Below are 14,976 nucleotides of genomic sequence, written 5' to 3'. Positions count from 1 at the left end.
ACTTATAAAGCAGTTACAGCAAGTTAAAGCATATAATAATAATTACTTACCAAGTACTTTATGTCGGATTTTCGCTAAGTTTGGCAGAATAAATCTTTATAAAAACAACTTACTCTAGTTAAATCTGTCTTTTTATTTATACTTTGGTTGCTCCACTACCGCCCACCATGAAAGCTGGAACGCCCACTAGTGGGCAGTAGGGGCCAGGTTGATTACCACTGGGTTATAACATTGAATTAAAAAAAAAAAATCCTGCCTGACCAGGCAGTGGTGCAGTGGTGCAGTGGATAGAGTGTCAGACTGGGAAGCAGAGGACCCAGGTTTGAGACCCTGAGGTCGCCAGCTTAAGTGTGGGCTTATCTGGTGTGAGCAATAGCTCACCAGCTTGGACCCAAGGTTGCTGGCTTAAGCAAGGGGTTACTCGGTCTGCTGTAGCCCCACGGTCAAGGCATATATGAGAAAGCAATCAATGAACAACTAAGGTGTCACAACGAAAAACTAATGATTGATGCTTCTCATCTCTCTCTGTTCCTGTCTGTCCCTATCTATCCCTCTCTCTGACTCTCTGTCTCTGAAAAAAAAAAAAAATCCACTAATATACATAGCGGGGGAGGGGGAACAGAGAGGGAAAGACAGGAAGAGAGAATACTATGTTACAGAAAGTGCAGGCTAGTATATGAAGGAGGAATAGAATGGGAAAATCATCATTTCGAAATCCCTACTGCTGTAATTGATTCAGGTGAGAATTGTCAGTGGATACTGAAAGCAGAGTGAAATGTTATTAGGGAGAAGGATATTCATATCAAACGTCACCCCAGTTATTACTTATCAAACGGAAAGGGGTGAAACTGATCAAAATGTGTAAAAGTTTCGATTCCCAGCCAGGGCACACAGGAGAAGCGCCCATTTGCTTCTCCACCCCTCCGCCGCACTTTCCTCTCTGTCTCTCTCTTCCCCTCCCACAGCCGAGGCTCCATTGGAGCAAAGATGGCCCGGGCGCTGGGGATGGCTCTGTGACCTCTGCCCCAGGCGCTAGAGTGGCTCTGGTCGTGGCAGAGCGACGCCCAGGATGGGCAGAGCATCGCCCCCTGGTGGGCAGAGCGTCGCCCCATGGTGGGCGTGCCGGGTGGATCCCGGTCGGGCGCATGTGGGAGTCTGTCTCTCCCTGTTTCCAGCTTCAGAAAAAAAAAAAAAATGTGTAAAAGTATTCTTGCTAAGGAGAAATCTGGTGAGTCTCAGCTGTTGCTCACCCAGCATGACCACTGAAAGGAGAAATAGCCAGATATGATGTGTCTGAAGGAGCAAGGCAGCAGCTGATCGGGCCTCCAGATTCAACTACCAAGTAAGAAGAAATCCACGGGGTCAGAGGAGTCTGAAATACCAACTTGGGGCTGGGAACAAACAAACTTGGCAAACTGTACAGTCAAATGACCCAGTTTCTTCAAAAATAAGTTGCAAGTAAAAACCCTTTAGTGGAGACATCAGGAATGACTTGAGACATATTAACTACTAGTATGGACCTTATTTGGATGATAACAAATAAACTGAGTTAAAAGAAGTTAATAAAACTGATCACAGACTGTATATTTGCTGATTATACAGGGTGAATGATACTGTCTGTAACTGCTTCAAAATAATTTCAAAGGAGGCCGTGGAGTAAGGATGACTCAGGGTAAGGCCTGGGCCAGTGACTGCTGGGGTGTCCTTGTGTGCGCTATATATACTACTTCATCTACTGATACGTGCATTCTACAGTTGTGGGGGTTTTTTTGTTTTATTTTTTTACGGAGACAGAGAGAGAGAGAGAGAGAGGGATAGATAGGGACAGACAGAAACGGAGAGAGATGAGAAGCATCAATCATTAGTTTTTTGTTGCAACACCTTAGTTGTTCATTGATTGCTTTCTCATATGTGCCTTGACCATGGGCCTTCAGCAGACCAGGTAACCCCTTGCTCGAACCTGGGTCCTCTGCATCCCAGACCGATGCTCTCTCTCCACTGCACCATCACCTGGTCAGGCCATTTTAAAGTTTTTATAATTACATTTTTAAAAGCTACTAATTAATAAGAGTAACCTGACACTTTGTACCTCATTATGGTACATGCACAGAATTGTTGTAAAAAACATGTAACTTTCATCGGGGCATTCTACAAGACAGGTAGGTGTCTTGGGCTATCTAAAAAAATGGCAGTGTTAGGAAAAAAGCAGCAACAGCAACAACAAAACAATCAGATACAACGCACGGTTGCTTACAGGAATCCTGTTTCCCCCCAAAAGTTACAAAAGGCATTTTGGGGACAGTTGCAGACCTTTAAATACGGACTCCTGATAAATGGTATCATGGAATTCCTGTTAATTATTTTGTATGGTATGGTTATGGTTTTGTGGTCCTGTAGGAGAAAGTCCTTATTTTGGGGCAGCAGGTGCTGAAATATTTTAGGGTGATGTCTGCAGATAGCTTTGAACATACAGGGGTTAGGTCGGCTCGTGTTAAATCGCTGTTTTTCCAGGTCAGAAACGGTCAAATATCAGCCAGTGCCTATGGTTCAAACTAGTACTTGTTGAAGGAGAGAGAAAGCAAATGTGGTGACAAATGGGGTGTCATGTGACTAATATGCAAATGTTTGTACTGTTCTTCCCCCTTTCCCTCAGTTTTAACTTTTTTGAAATAAGGAGTTGGGAACAAGTAGGTAGTCCTCATACAAAAACGAATTCTTGGCAGACACGTGTTTATTCAGTTAAGTTTGCCGGCAGCCTTCTTCTCCCTGGGAGTCATTGCTTATGGTAATAACATTCATTTTGGAAATATAAAACTCTACAATTGATTCAAAATATAGAAAAGAAGGAAAGCTATTTCATTGTGTGAATTTTCATATTTGAGTCAACTTAGGAGAAAGAACAGGAAAATAAAGGAGGGGAGATGGGGATGAAGAAAAGAGCGCAGTAATAGCTTGCGGTGTCTTTATGCCACGGGTGACATTTAAGGACAGACCCACTGCAGGAGAAAACTAGCTCAGAAACCGATGCTGCTTTTCTCGCTTTTTGCCAAGGGATCAAAGATGGCTTCTTGACATGCTCTGTAGGATAGGCTGTATCTCTAGAATTTGAAGAAGTCTTATCCCCACCCGTCTCCCCTTGTTGCTGCCTGAGGTGTGAGCTGAAGCACATTTTGCTCAAGTTACTGGGGGCTGCTGGGCCACCAAGGCGGATTGAAGTTACGAGATGGTAATCCATCTCCTCCTCTTTCCACAGTTTCCCAAAGTGATTTATAACAATCCCTGGTTTTCTTTTTCGAATCCAAAACAGATCCCTAAAGAAGTGGCTGACATCTTCAATGCTCCTAGTGATGATGAAGAGTTTGTCGGTTTCCAAGATGATGTTCCCATGGGAACCCCCTCCTCGGAGGAGAGCTGCGACAGTTTTGACTCCCTGGGGTCAGGGAAACAGGTACGGATGCTTCCCTTCGAGGCAGGCAAGGTCGTCTGGAAGCCTGGATCTTAGTTAAGACACTCTTCTTCGAACGTGGTTGGAGTTTGGTGCCGCCGTGCCGGTTAATGGTCCAGCATTTTATTCTAGAAGATTTATGCCTTCCTGTTTTAAGAAACTGGTGATGAGTACCTAGCTCACTTTTTCTATGTAAATTCTTATGTACAATAATTTTTTTTAATAAAGGGGACCTCACACGATCATACCCATTTTCTGTGCCACCTGTGGCGAAGCTGTATTCAGGGTTCCCCCGGGGCTGGTAGGAGGAGAAGGCTGCCCCGCGTGGCGCTGGCTCACGCCATGCTGTGGGTGCCGCAGGACAATTGTGTCTCTGCTCCAGTAGTGTGGTTCTGTCGCCACCTCCCTCTTGGAATGGCTGGGGAGGGCACTCGTCTTTCTTTAATTACTTTGCTCTGTGGCCCACACAAGTTAGAGCTCTCTGGGAGTTAGATTCCTGGAGGTTTATACTGTGCCTTAGCGAGAGCAGGGCTCACCAAACTGTCTGGCCTTCCTGGCCATTTTCTTCTGAGTTCACTGTGGCACTCAGAATTCCTCATTCTCCCTCGACCGTGGTCTCGCTTGAAAAGGCTGTAAATTAAACCCACTTTGCTTTACCCGGGCAAGGACAGGAAGGGAAGCAGTTTAATTACACATGAGTGCAGGGCCTGCTTGATGAACGGCAGGCTGTGTGTCTGTCCTACCTTGGGGGCCGCCTGCTTCCTCTCCCGCGTCCTCTTCCTCTCAGTGACACCTTTTGTTCTTTGTTGTCCTCTCCGTTTCCCGTCCCCGCGTGCGTGTTCTCCGAGGTTTTATCCTCGGACCTGTTCACCGAGTGGTCTTAGTGACGGGCCTGGTTTCAGCTCTTCATCTCCGAGTTCTGAGGCTTGGCTTCCCTCTCCAGCCCCACATATATTTATGACTGCCAGCTGGACCGGTCCTGATCATTCAAGGGAAATCTGAAACTCCCCCACCCCCTCCCCGGGCGTCTGTCTGGCTTCCCCGTTCCCAGCTCCATCTCTGGGGTTCTCGGCTCTTCCTCCTCTTCTCCTGTCTCCCTTCCTGGAGTCGGCGGATCATCTCACCTCCGTTCCCTGCCCTCTCTTCTTTCTTGTCCTTAGCTCGGCTGTGGGTCTGAGCTGTGGTCATGATCCTCCCTTTCTCAGAAATCACCAGGCTCTCCCTCCGAGCGTGGCCAGGCAGTGAGGCACAGTGAGCCCGTTGGGTCCCCCGTGAGGGGGTCTGAGCAGAGCAGGACCTGGGCAGAGAGCTGAGCACAAGCCTGGGGTTCAGGAGGCTTTAGGAACAAAGCCGCTGCCTTGGCTGCTGTGCCAGCTGCTCCTTCTGTGTGATCAAGCCTGCCTGTCCCCCTGCTCCCCCCGCATGCCTCACCAAGGTGGCCCGTGACAGTAGGGTTTTCATAAAGATTGCACTTAATTCATGTTCCTCTCTGGAAAGATGTCCCTACTGTATTATCCCCATTTTACAGGAGATGAAGTTGAAGCTCAGGGTGAAGTAACTCACCCAAGACCCCACAGCTGCCAGGTGGCTGAGCTGGGACGGTCCCGTCTATCAGCACCACTTCTCACCCTCTGACTCCCACCGCCCTCCTTGCCTGGGAGCTGTGCAGGCCAGGACTGTGTGGAATCCCCCCAGACACTCTCTGCCATGTGCACACTGGTCTCTGCTGTCCATTCTGTGTGCTCGCTCCTCGTTCTAGACCCTATCCTAGTGCAGATCCAGTCCAAATGTTGCTTCTTCCAGGAAGTCTTTCTGGATTTTCTTTTTGTTCTGAGCACCATTGTGCCTATGACTCCCTTCTAACACTGACCCTCGCTGTGGTTACTTGTGGACCTGTTCGGCTCCCCCACTAAAATGATAAGCCCCATCATGGAAGGGACCTCACACCACTTGAATGGTGCTTTCTCGCTTCCCTGGCTCGGACTGCTTCCTGGTGCTGCTGCCCCTCCCTCCTGTTTCATGCACCCAGCTGCCGCTGCTGTGGATGAGCTCCTGGGGGGGGTGGGGATTGGCATGGGATGCTTGTCTGCCTTTGTACAACCCGCCCTCGCTTTCTAGTCTGTGTCTTCACGTCACCTCAGCTTCCCAGTAGAAAGGCAACCACTCTGTTAGTTCTGATGAGTTATTTGCTTCAGTCCTTCATCACGGTGACCAAGGTTCCTAACACATTGCCTAGTATTGCTCTAAAAAAGTAACAGATGGCCTGACCAGGCGGTGGCGCAGTGGATAGAGTGTCGGGCTGGGATGTAGAGGACCCAGGTTCAAGACCCCGAGGTCACCAGCTTGAGCCCAAGGTTGCTGGCTTGAACAAGAGGTCACTCGGTCTGCAGTAGCCTCCCCCCCCCCCCAGTCAAGGCGCATATGAGAAATCAATCAATGAACAACTAAGGAGCCGCAACGAAGAACTGATGTTTCTCATCTCTCATCCTTCCTGTCTGTCCCTATCTGTCCCTCTCTCTGACTCTCTCTGTCTCTGCCACACACACACAAAAAGTAGCAGATGGATCCCAGAGAGCTAAGAGCTACGTGAGGGCTGTGACCCTGAGTGCAGCGAGGCCGTGTGGAGTGCACATCTGCTTCCTGAAGACCCACATTGAAAACATGACTGACCCTGTGTGCAATAGGAGAATAAAGTCGTAGGCTGTGGTTTAGGACTGTGGCTAAGTTGTTCTTTTGTCAGAACTGGCCACCAAAGACACCGATTGCTCCCAGGCTGACCACTGCCCTGTGAGTCCAGCTCGCAGGATAGAAACAGCCAGAAGGTGGGCGCTTGGCCGCTGTAAGGCCTGACCTGTGGGTATGGGATGACATTTACACATAGACCCCTTGCCCCAAAACAGCCTGCAGGGGCCGGCTCGGCTCTGGGAACAGGTGTTTCCTGGCCTCGGAGGTAGCAAGTTCTTGGTGGGTTTCCTCGGGATCCAGCTCTCTTCCTTAATCATAAATCCTTGTCTGTGGCTTCCCCACCCTGGCCCCACACCCTCAGGGCCACTTTAACTGCCGAGAGAAGCTGCACAGACTTGTGCTCAGTATGTGTTGCAGTGCTGACTTGAGTCTCCCTTAAACACAATTTGAATTTCACTTGGAGGAAACTTTGTGCGTGTGTGTGTGTGTGTGTGTGTGTGCGCGCGCGCGCGTGTGTGCCTGCGTGTGTGTGTGTGTGTGTGTGTGTGTGTGTGTTTCAAGCAGCTGCACCACAGCTCTCAACAGAGGAACTAAGTAATTTAGCTCCAAGCCGACTCACTCCAATTACCCATAATAATTTATAGGGGACATTTTTAAGCTTAAAAAAGTGCTGGATAGAAGTACTTTTTTCCCTTGTATGTTTTCCCACTCTTCTGTTATATCTGTTTTTCTCCAGAGATGATCTGAGCTTGAAGAAGTCTATAATTAAAGCCAGGAAAAGGCATGATGGGGGTGGGGGCAAAGATGTTCCAGCTGAGTGTGGTACAGTGGGGGGTGTCACTGTACCAGGTGTGGGAGGAAGAGGCGTCGGGGCCGCTGGGGACCTGGACTCAGCCCTTTATGGCAGCTTGGAGGAGGCTGTGGGTGGGTCTCCTTTCTGAACTGCATGCTTTCTGTTCCCTCGCCTTTCTTTCAAGCCTGCCTTTTAGAGAACCCAGTTTCCTCCTTTCCTTCCGTTCAAAAAAAAAAAAACGTCTCTAATGAGAAACGCCCTCCTTTTTGAAGAGTCAGTCACGTAACATCCTCCTCCTGCTCACTTGCTACCTGTCGGGGCTTGCTGGCCTCTTGCCACCTGGGCTCTCCAGGGGGGGGCATGGAGGGTGGGGGTGTCCCTCCCACCAGCCTGAGGCAGTTGGTTTGGGAGCCACTGCAGACACCTTGGCCGGCTGTGTGGGGCAGGGAGTGCCGGTGTACCCCCTTTCCTCCAGGGAAACCTGGGTCTGTGAAGGGGAGGAGGCCGCTCACCCACTGGGAGGAGAGGGGCCTTGGTGGCTATTGCGGGGAAAGCCGTGGGAGGGGGCGGGTCTTCCCGCAGGTCGTCTCCCCGCGACTTTGCGGTTCTGTGTGAAAGGCGACACCCCTGATGGCCAGCCCCGGCTGGCCGGAGAAACCGAGTCCCAGACGCACTTTCCGGTCAGATAGGAAGCTGAGAGAGGCTGCGGACATGGAGTTTTTAAAATCATTCAGTCTGTGGGTCTGAATCTCTTAAGGCAGGGGTCCCCAAACTTTTTACACAGGGGGCCAGTTCACTGTCCCTCAGACCATTGGAGGGCCAGACTATAAAAAAAAACTATGAACAAATGCCTATGCACACTGCACATATCTTATTTTAAAGTAAAAAAACAAAATGGAAACAAATACAATATGTAAAATAAAGAACAAGTAAATTTAAATCAACAAACTGACCAGTATTTCAATGGGAACTATGGGCCTGCTTTTGGCTAATGAGATGGTCAATGTCCGATTCCATATTTGTCACCACTGCTAGCCGTAACGAGCGATGCAAGTGTGCGGCGCCTCCACATACAGTACTCCTGTGCTCCTCTCACTGACCACCAATGAAAGAGGTGCCCTTTCCGGAAGTGCGGCGGGGGCCGGATAAATGGCCTCAGGGGGCCGCAGTTTGGGGACCCCTGCTCTAAAGGCTATTGGAAATGTGTGTGTTTGTGTGTGTGTGCGCACGTGCACGCTTGTATGTTGTAGTAAAACATACTTTAATATTTACCATTTTAACTATTTTTAAGTGCAGACAAGTTCCCACTTTCTTGCCAGCAGGACACTAAGTGGCAGAAAGAACACTCCCAGCGTTAGATGCTGTCCAGCATCTCAGATAGACGCTCTGGACCCGTTAAACCATAGCTCCCGTTGCCTCTGTTACTTCTTTTCCTGTGACCTGTGTGTGTTTAATTTTGCAGGATGTGCACTTCCGTTCCAAATACTTCACAGAAGAGCTCAGAAGAATTTTCATCGACGACACCGACTCGGAGACGGAGGATTTTGAGGGATTTACCCAGAGTGACCTGAACGTCAGCAGCAAGCCGGACGTGAGGGTAACGCTGTCCGACATGAGGGAGTGCGGGCTGTCATAGTCGTAATCCCGTCTGAACGGATGTTGATCTTATGAGCCTGTGAGCAAAATACACATAAAAATTGCTATTCTAAGGTGAATCCTTGGTCACCGGTCTGTTATTCTTCGTGAAAATCCAGTTGTCTTTCCCTGCTTTGGAATTGGGATGGGGACATCCCAGATGCACCTTAATGTCCTTGTCAAAGGCTTTCTGGAACTCTTTTTATCTGAAAAGAGGAGGGTCTGTCTGGGAGTAATAAGTTCTTTAGAGTTGGGTGTGTGAAGTAATGGTCTTGAGTTCTGGTGAATTCGGCCAAGATTCAGCTGCGTCCAGTCTGGGAGTTTCCCTGTGCTTTCTCGACTTGGAGTTTGAGGTGCTTTCTAAGGAGAAAGATGTTCCGAGCTGCCTGATTCAGAGAAATCTCTTGTCGCTTTGCCATGGAGAGACTTGTTGGTTGATCTCTTCCTAGTATTCCCTGCGCTTAGGCCAGCTGACTGCTGACTGGTATTTGAATCTCAGGGTAACTTTGTGAAGAACAGCCTTTGGCTTTGTTTTTCTAGGCATAAAAGTGTTTTCTGCTAACTAAAAATAGCATACATTGATTCCTCAAATCAATGAACTACTTCCTGTTTCGTTCTCAAGATAAAGGGTACAGGTTGAGACTCTTCATGATCAGAAATGCCTAAGGGACCTCTTGTGGCTTGGAACCTCTGTAGACGTTTAAATAAGCTGTAACTAATTCGTCCCCTGTTCTTAGGGGGGACTTAAGGCCCGAAGGCCCCAGCGGTAGGCTGCATCATACGGTGGTGATTTTTCCTCCCCGTGAATAGCAGCACTGAGCGGTGCCAAACTGTAGGCCCAGCCCGCCCTTGCCTTTCTTCCCACGAACTGTTCTGGCCAGCAAGCCTTCCATTGTTGTCCAGCGAGACACTTAGTTCCTTCCAAACCCTAACAGTGTCATCTTGGTGTCTTATTTATCTTCTCTTCTTCAGCTACCTGGTGTTTGGTTATGCAAAGAATTTGTGTTTCCAGTGCAGTCAATACCCCAAAAGTGTCCCCCTCCTCCCACGCTCTCAGTCTGTAAATTTAGGGTGTGCATTGCAACATGTTACCTTGACTGATACAACTCATAGCTCGGGGCAGGTCCACCTGCAAATTTTCTTTTAAAATTTGGTGAGAAAATAAGTCTCGTTGCCTCCCCCTCTCCCCCTACCTCCCCAGTGAGAGCTGGTGAGACCACCTTCTCTGGGAGAAGTAATGTGGTGAGACCACATTACTCTAGCTCCGTGATGATGAACCTTTTTATAAAAACCACCCACTTTTGCAGTGCTGGTCAACCTGGTCCCTCCCGCTCACTAGTGGGCGTTCCAGCTTTCATGGTGGGCGGTAGCGGAGCAACCAAACGGTGCTGCGATTGGCCCACCATGAAAGCTGGACCACCCACTAGTGAGCGGAGGGGACCAGGTTGACCAGCACTGCAAAAGTGGGTGGTTTTTATAAAAAGGTTCGCCATCAGGGCTCTAGCTGCTGCCTCGTGATCATCTAGCCAGAGGGGAGACAGCGGGGTGCCAGCCCTCACATTCTTCCCTCGGGTCTGTGTGTCCACGGTGTTTTTAGTTTGTTCTCTCCCTGCTTTAGTCCTTAGTAAGCTGCTCTATGTCCTTGGTAAGGAGAGGTGGTTTAGATGAAGATTATGATAAATCAAGTCAATCTAAGGGATATTTCCTCTGAGCTTCTCTGACAGTGTGTCTGAAAATTGGATTCCCCTGCAGCCGACCATTTTTAATTCCAAAGCTACTAATGTAGGACATTCAGGATATTAAAAGAAAAATGAGTGCAGTGTTGTTTGATTTCTCTACTTGGCTTGTGGGTTGATATCTAGACCACGATTGGGCAATTTCTGTATTTTTCCCCCTCCCTCTGCCTTATTTTTACCTTGAATGCACTAGAATTTGGGGGGTGGTCCCTGAGGAGGAAGCAGAGTCAGGTAGGTGAGTCCTGGGCCCACCTAGGGGCTGCGTGCCACTCTCCTTACAGCGACCCCATTGTCCAAGGTCCTGGACTCCAACCTGCCAGCATGTGGTCCAGGAAAGATGCCCTTGATCTCGTTATGTAAGCCTCTTTCTATTGTTACTGGTAGTCTCTCCGCCTCTGAGCTGTTACCCCGTCACCTGGGTAATGTCACCTTGCCATTGCCTTCCATTCTCACTGTGTTCTTGAGAAACCTGAGTTACGATTTAATGGTGGAGACCTGTACTGAGTGGAGTTTGAAAATTGGGAGAGTTTCTTTTCATTTTATTTTTTGTAGTTTTCTGAAGTGAGAAGCAGGGAGGCAGAGAGACAGTCTCCCGCATGCACCCGACCAGGATCCACCCAGCATGCCCACCAGGGGGCGATGCTCTGCCCATCTGGGGTGTTGCTCCATTGCAACCGGAGCCATTCTAGCACCTGAGGCGGAGGCCATGGAGCCATCCTCAGTGCCTGGGCCAACTTTGCTCCAATGGAGCCTTGGCTGCAGGAGGGGAAGAGAGAGACAGAGAGGAAGGAGAGGGGGAGGGATGGAGAAGTAGATGAACGCTTCTCCTGTGTGCCCTGGCTGGGAATCTAACCTAGGACTTACACGTTGGGCTGATGCTCTACCACTGAGCCAACTGGCCAGGGCCTTGGGAGAGTTTCTTGAGCTGACTGAATGGGTGACCTACGGAGCTGTCTGACCCCATGCCCCCCACCCCCACCTCATGGCACTGCGGTCACAGAAAAGGGAATGAGGACCCAACGTGTCCCCGAGCGGTGCCCCCCCCCCCCAGGCCCCAGGGGCAGCTCAGCCTGCTTCTTTCACCTCATGAGTCATAGTCCCACTACTTAGGGCAGAGTCGTCTGTCTTGGGCCATGCACACCCTTAGCGTGAGTCTTCCCCGTGTTACTCAGCTTCCCGATGTGCCAGCTTGGCCGTTCGCTGTGGAGGAGCCTGGTTTGTCGTCCTTTCCTTCCAGCCTGATGCTCTGAATGGAGCCCACCGGGCCAATGGCTGAGACTTCGCGTTTCTGCTAAGCCCTCAGGAGCTGCTGGGGCTCCTGGGACCACACTCGGAGAGGGGCCCCTGGTCGCAGCTGCAGACCTCGGAGAGGCACCCGTTGGGGTGGGCAGAGCACAGTGCTGGTGGTAGTGCCCGCCTCTGATCAACCCATCGCAGACTCCTTAAGCACTGAACTGAAGAGGTCCGGCGGACTCACAAGGAGAAGCTCTCAGCTGTGTATTATTTTCCTGAAATAATGTCAGAGTGGTTTTAAATAGGTCTTTTTGTAAGTGTGTTATCAGACAACATCTTTTTCTCATTTCGTTAGCTCGGGGAGTCCGATCTGAGTGACGACAGCCAGGCATCATCTGGGTCCGAGGAGGAGGAGGAGGAGGAGGAAGAGGAGGAGGAGGAGGAGGCCGCGCCCAGGAGAAGCAAGCCGAGGAGAAGCAGTGTTGGCCTCCGCGTAGCCTTGCAGTTCCCCAGCAAGAAACCGGCCAAGAAGCCCGGCAGAGACAGCCCTGCCAAGCCGCTGTTGTCCAGTTCCCGGTTCCGGGACAAGAAGAAAGGCGTCCTTGGGAGAAGTCAAGGCTGCCAGCAAGGACAGGAGAGAGGAGATTCTGCCTCGGAGTCTGAGGACGGCTCCAGGGGGGAGGGCCAGGAGAGCTCTGATGCGCTGCTGAAAAGGACCATGAATATCAAGGAGAACAAAGCCATGGTAAGGCCCCGCGAGGGCCCTCTGGGCACCGGCCCCGGGTCCAGCCGGCAGCTGCCGCCTTGGCTGCTGCTGGGCGATGTGCCCTGGCGGCTGTGTACCCTGTCCCCCTGCAGCCAGGCGGTGACTCCCTGCTAGCTCTGGTCTGGGAACAGAAAGGGACTCCCAGCACCATGTTCAGCTCCCGACACTATGCCGTGAACCGATGCCACTTACTGCTGGTGGAATGAGGTTGTAACCGGAGCGGTCTCGGAGCTGGAGGGAGCTGAGCAGCTGGCCTGTCCCCGCAGAAGGAAGCTGGGGGCAGAGGTCGGGGAGCCCATGAGGAGTAGCCGTGCGTGGGTCAGGCAGGCGTCTGTCGGCCCTGACACCTGTGCTTTCAAGACATGACCTTGAGGGATGGAAGAGGCCCAGGTAGTAAGACAGCTTTCAGATGTCCTCACAAGAAGAATCCATGGGACATGGTGAAATCTGTTTTGGGTAGTTTTTCCTGTACGTGGTCAATAACAGTGGCCAGCCTTATAGTTTTGTATATAAGAATACAAGTTGGTAGAGTTTAAAAAGTAATTCTGCCAGTTGCTTTTAGTGGATTGGCTTTTGGTAGATGTTTCCCTTTAATATTTTTTTTTAAAAAGAGTTACGTAGTGATGCTGTATATACAGTCTTACATATTTAATAAGTTAATAGAAAGCTTACTTTTGGGTAAACTTTATCCTGAAGCATATTTGTGCTTATTAGCTAAGGGAAATTTTTAACACTGTTTCTGTCCACATCTTGAAAATAAGAATTACGTTTTTCATGATCTTTTAGTGACACCGTCCATTTATATAAATCTAAAACTAAAGAGAATCCTAATGAAGTTGCATATTGGCATATTACTTACTGCCCGTTACGAAATGTTTTCAGAAATTATTTTCATTGATAAGAACTTCACCGGCTTCATTTTCTGGAGCTCTGAATAACTCTCAGAATGGTCTGAGTGAGCCCTTTCTGTTACGAACATGATGAAACTTGGCTCAGGTGTGCAGAACGGCATTCTGGAGTCACACTGCTAATCAGTGGCCCGGTCCGGAGTTCAGCCCGATGCTCTGGCCGTGGTCACTTCAGGACAGGCTTTCTCTTGTCCCGCCCTCACGTAAGGAACGGGCACGGAGTTTATTCCTGTGAACAGTGACATGTGCATCTCTCCTCTGCCGAGAGGAATCTGTACATGCGAGGTTAACCTTAGAACAGCCGTGGAGGTCTGCGGTGCACTGCGTCAGCCAGGCGCCTCCGGGCTGCAGAGCTGACGACTTGTGATGAGGTGTGAGATGAGCCGGACGCGGGAGTGTTCACGTGCGGCCCTTTCTCTGTTCTGAACTGCAGCTTGCTCAGTTATTGGCGGAACTGAACTCAGTGCCAGACTTCTTCCCGGTCCGAAGCCCGAACTCAGCTTCTGTAAGTGCTGTACTCCTTTATCAGTATTTACTCCAGAACCGATGGACGGCATCGAGGGCCAGGTGGCTCCTATGCCGGGAGGCCCCCAGCCACGCCTGTCTGTGCTCTCCCTTTCAGAAGAAGAGGACCGTCAGGCGGGCCTTCTCGGAGGGGCAGATCCCCCGGCGCATGAACCCCACCCGGAGCGCGCGACCGCCTGAGAAGTTCGCGCTGGAGAACTTCACTCTCTCGGCCTCCATGTTCGCGGACGAGTTTTACAGTTTCAAAAGGAGGAAGACAATCAGTGGGGTATTTTCTGACCATCGTGAACAAATAACTCTTTGTCTAAGCCAGCGGTCCCCTAACCTCCAGCGTTCACCCTGGTCGCCCCAGAGCTGGTAAAAAGTGCTGAGCTCCTGCCTCGGTAGAGCCGCAGCTGCTGACAATGTGCATTTCCATTCATTCCCAGATGGTTGTGCTCCTGAGACCACCCCCTGAGAGGCCCTGGTCTAACTTTTAGCTAAGCCCCATGGAGGAGCAGAGCGGCTCAGTGGTCAGGAGCCCAGCTTACTCTCCAGTGCAGGCAGCCCTGGCCCGCTACCGGCTCCAGCCAGCTTTATGGGTGTGTTTGGGGAAAGGACAGTGATCCCGCCCGGCCTTTGTCCTTTGTTCTAGGCGAGAGGCGGTTCAGGTGCCTTCATTCAGGAGGGAGAAAAACTGGACGCTTCCCGTTGGTGGGTGTGGCTGTTCACTGCGGTCCTCAGAGTTGACAGCAGGTGCCCGTTTAGGGGGCAGGTGAAACCTGAGCTCCCCGTGTATTGATCTGTCCCCTGGCCAGGAAGGAAGCTTGGCACTCGCTGTGCAGCAGGGTTTCAGTCCAGGGCTCCACGATCAGGTGATTTTCGGAAAGGAGGAGAGGGACACAGTTAACGCTCATTAAGGGTGCTAGAACTCTGAGAGTTTAACATCCAAAAATTTTTAGCCACTCAGAATATCTTACGCCAGGTTCTGCTTTGTCACCTCTCGCAGCAGAAGTGCCAGGGGTACAGACGGCGTCACCGGGTGTCTCCCTTCCGGCCCGTGGAGGACATCACTGAAGAGGACTTAGAAAATGTTGCCCTAACTGTTCGAGATAAAATCTATGATAAAGCTCTGGTAAGTGATACAGGATGGTAAGTCACCTGCTTGGTATTCTACTGGGACTCCAGGGCACTAGTACAGGGGTAGTCAACCTTTTTATACCTACCGCCCACTTCTGTATCTGTTAGTAGTAACATTTTCTAACCGCCCA

General features: G+C 50.4%; 1 protein-coding gene across 4 annotated transcripts in view; it reads left to right on the top strand.

Annotated features, from left to right (window-relative positions):
- CDCA7L (cell division cycle associated 7 like) overlaps window positions 1–14,976 on the top strand; it is a 46,861-nt gene that overhangs the window by 27,192 nt on the left and 4,693 nt on the right. The window contains exons 2-7 of one of the 4 annotated variants that reach the window (XM_066240543.1): window positions 3,308–3,448; window positions 8,386–8,520; window positions 11,883–12,272; window positions 13,635–13,706; window positions 13,824–13,994; window positions 14,718–14,840. In XM_066240543.1, the coding sequence (XP_066096640.1) occupies window positions 3,308–3,448; window positions 8,386–8,520; window positions 11,883–12,272; window positions 13,635–13,706; window positions 13,824–13,994; window positions 14,718–14,840 (1,032 nt within the window). Of the gene's footprint in view, window positions 1–3,307; window positions 3,449–8,385; window positions 8,521–11,882; window positions 12,273–13,634; window positions 13,707–13,823; window positions 13,995–14,714; window positions 14,841–14,976 lie in introns of all 4 variants that reach the window. The other 3 variants (XM_066240542.1, XM_066240546.1, XM_066240545.1) reach the window with 3 other exon arrangements.

Source organism: Saccopteryx bilineata, chromosome 7, assembly GCF_036850765.1.
Source record: "Saccopteryx bilineata isolate mSacBil1 chromosome 7, mSacBil1_pri_phased_curated, whole genome shotgun sequence".
NCBI lineage: Eukaryota > Metazoa > Chordata > Mammalia > Chiroptera > Emballonuridae > Saccopteryx > Saccopteryx bilineata.
Note: the sequence above shows the minus strand (reverse complement) of the source record. Positions and strands in the feature narration are given on the sequence as shown.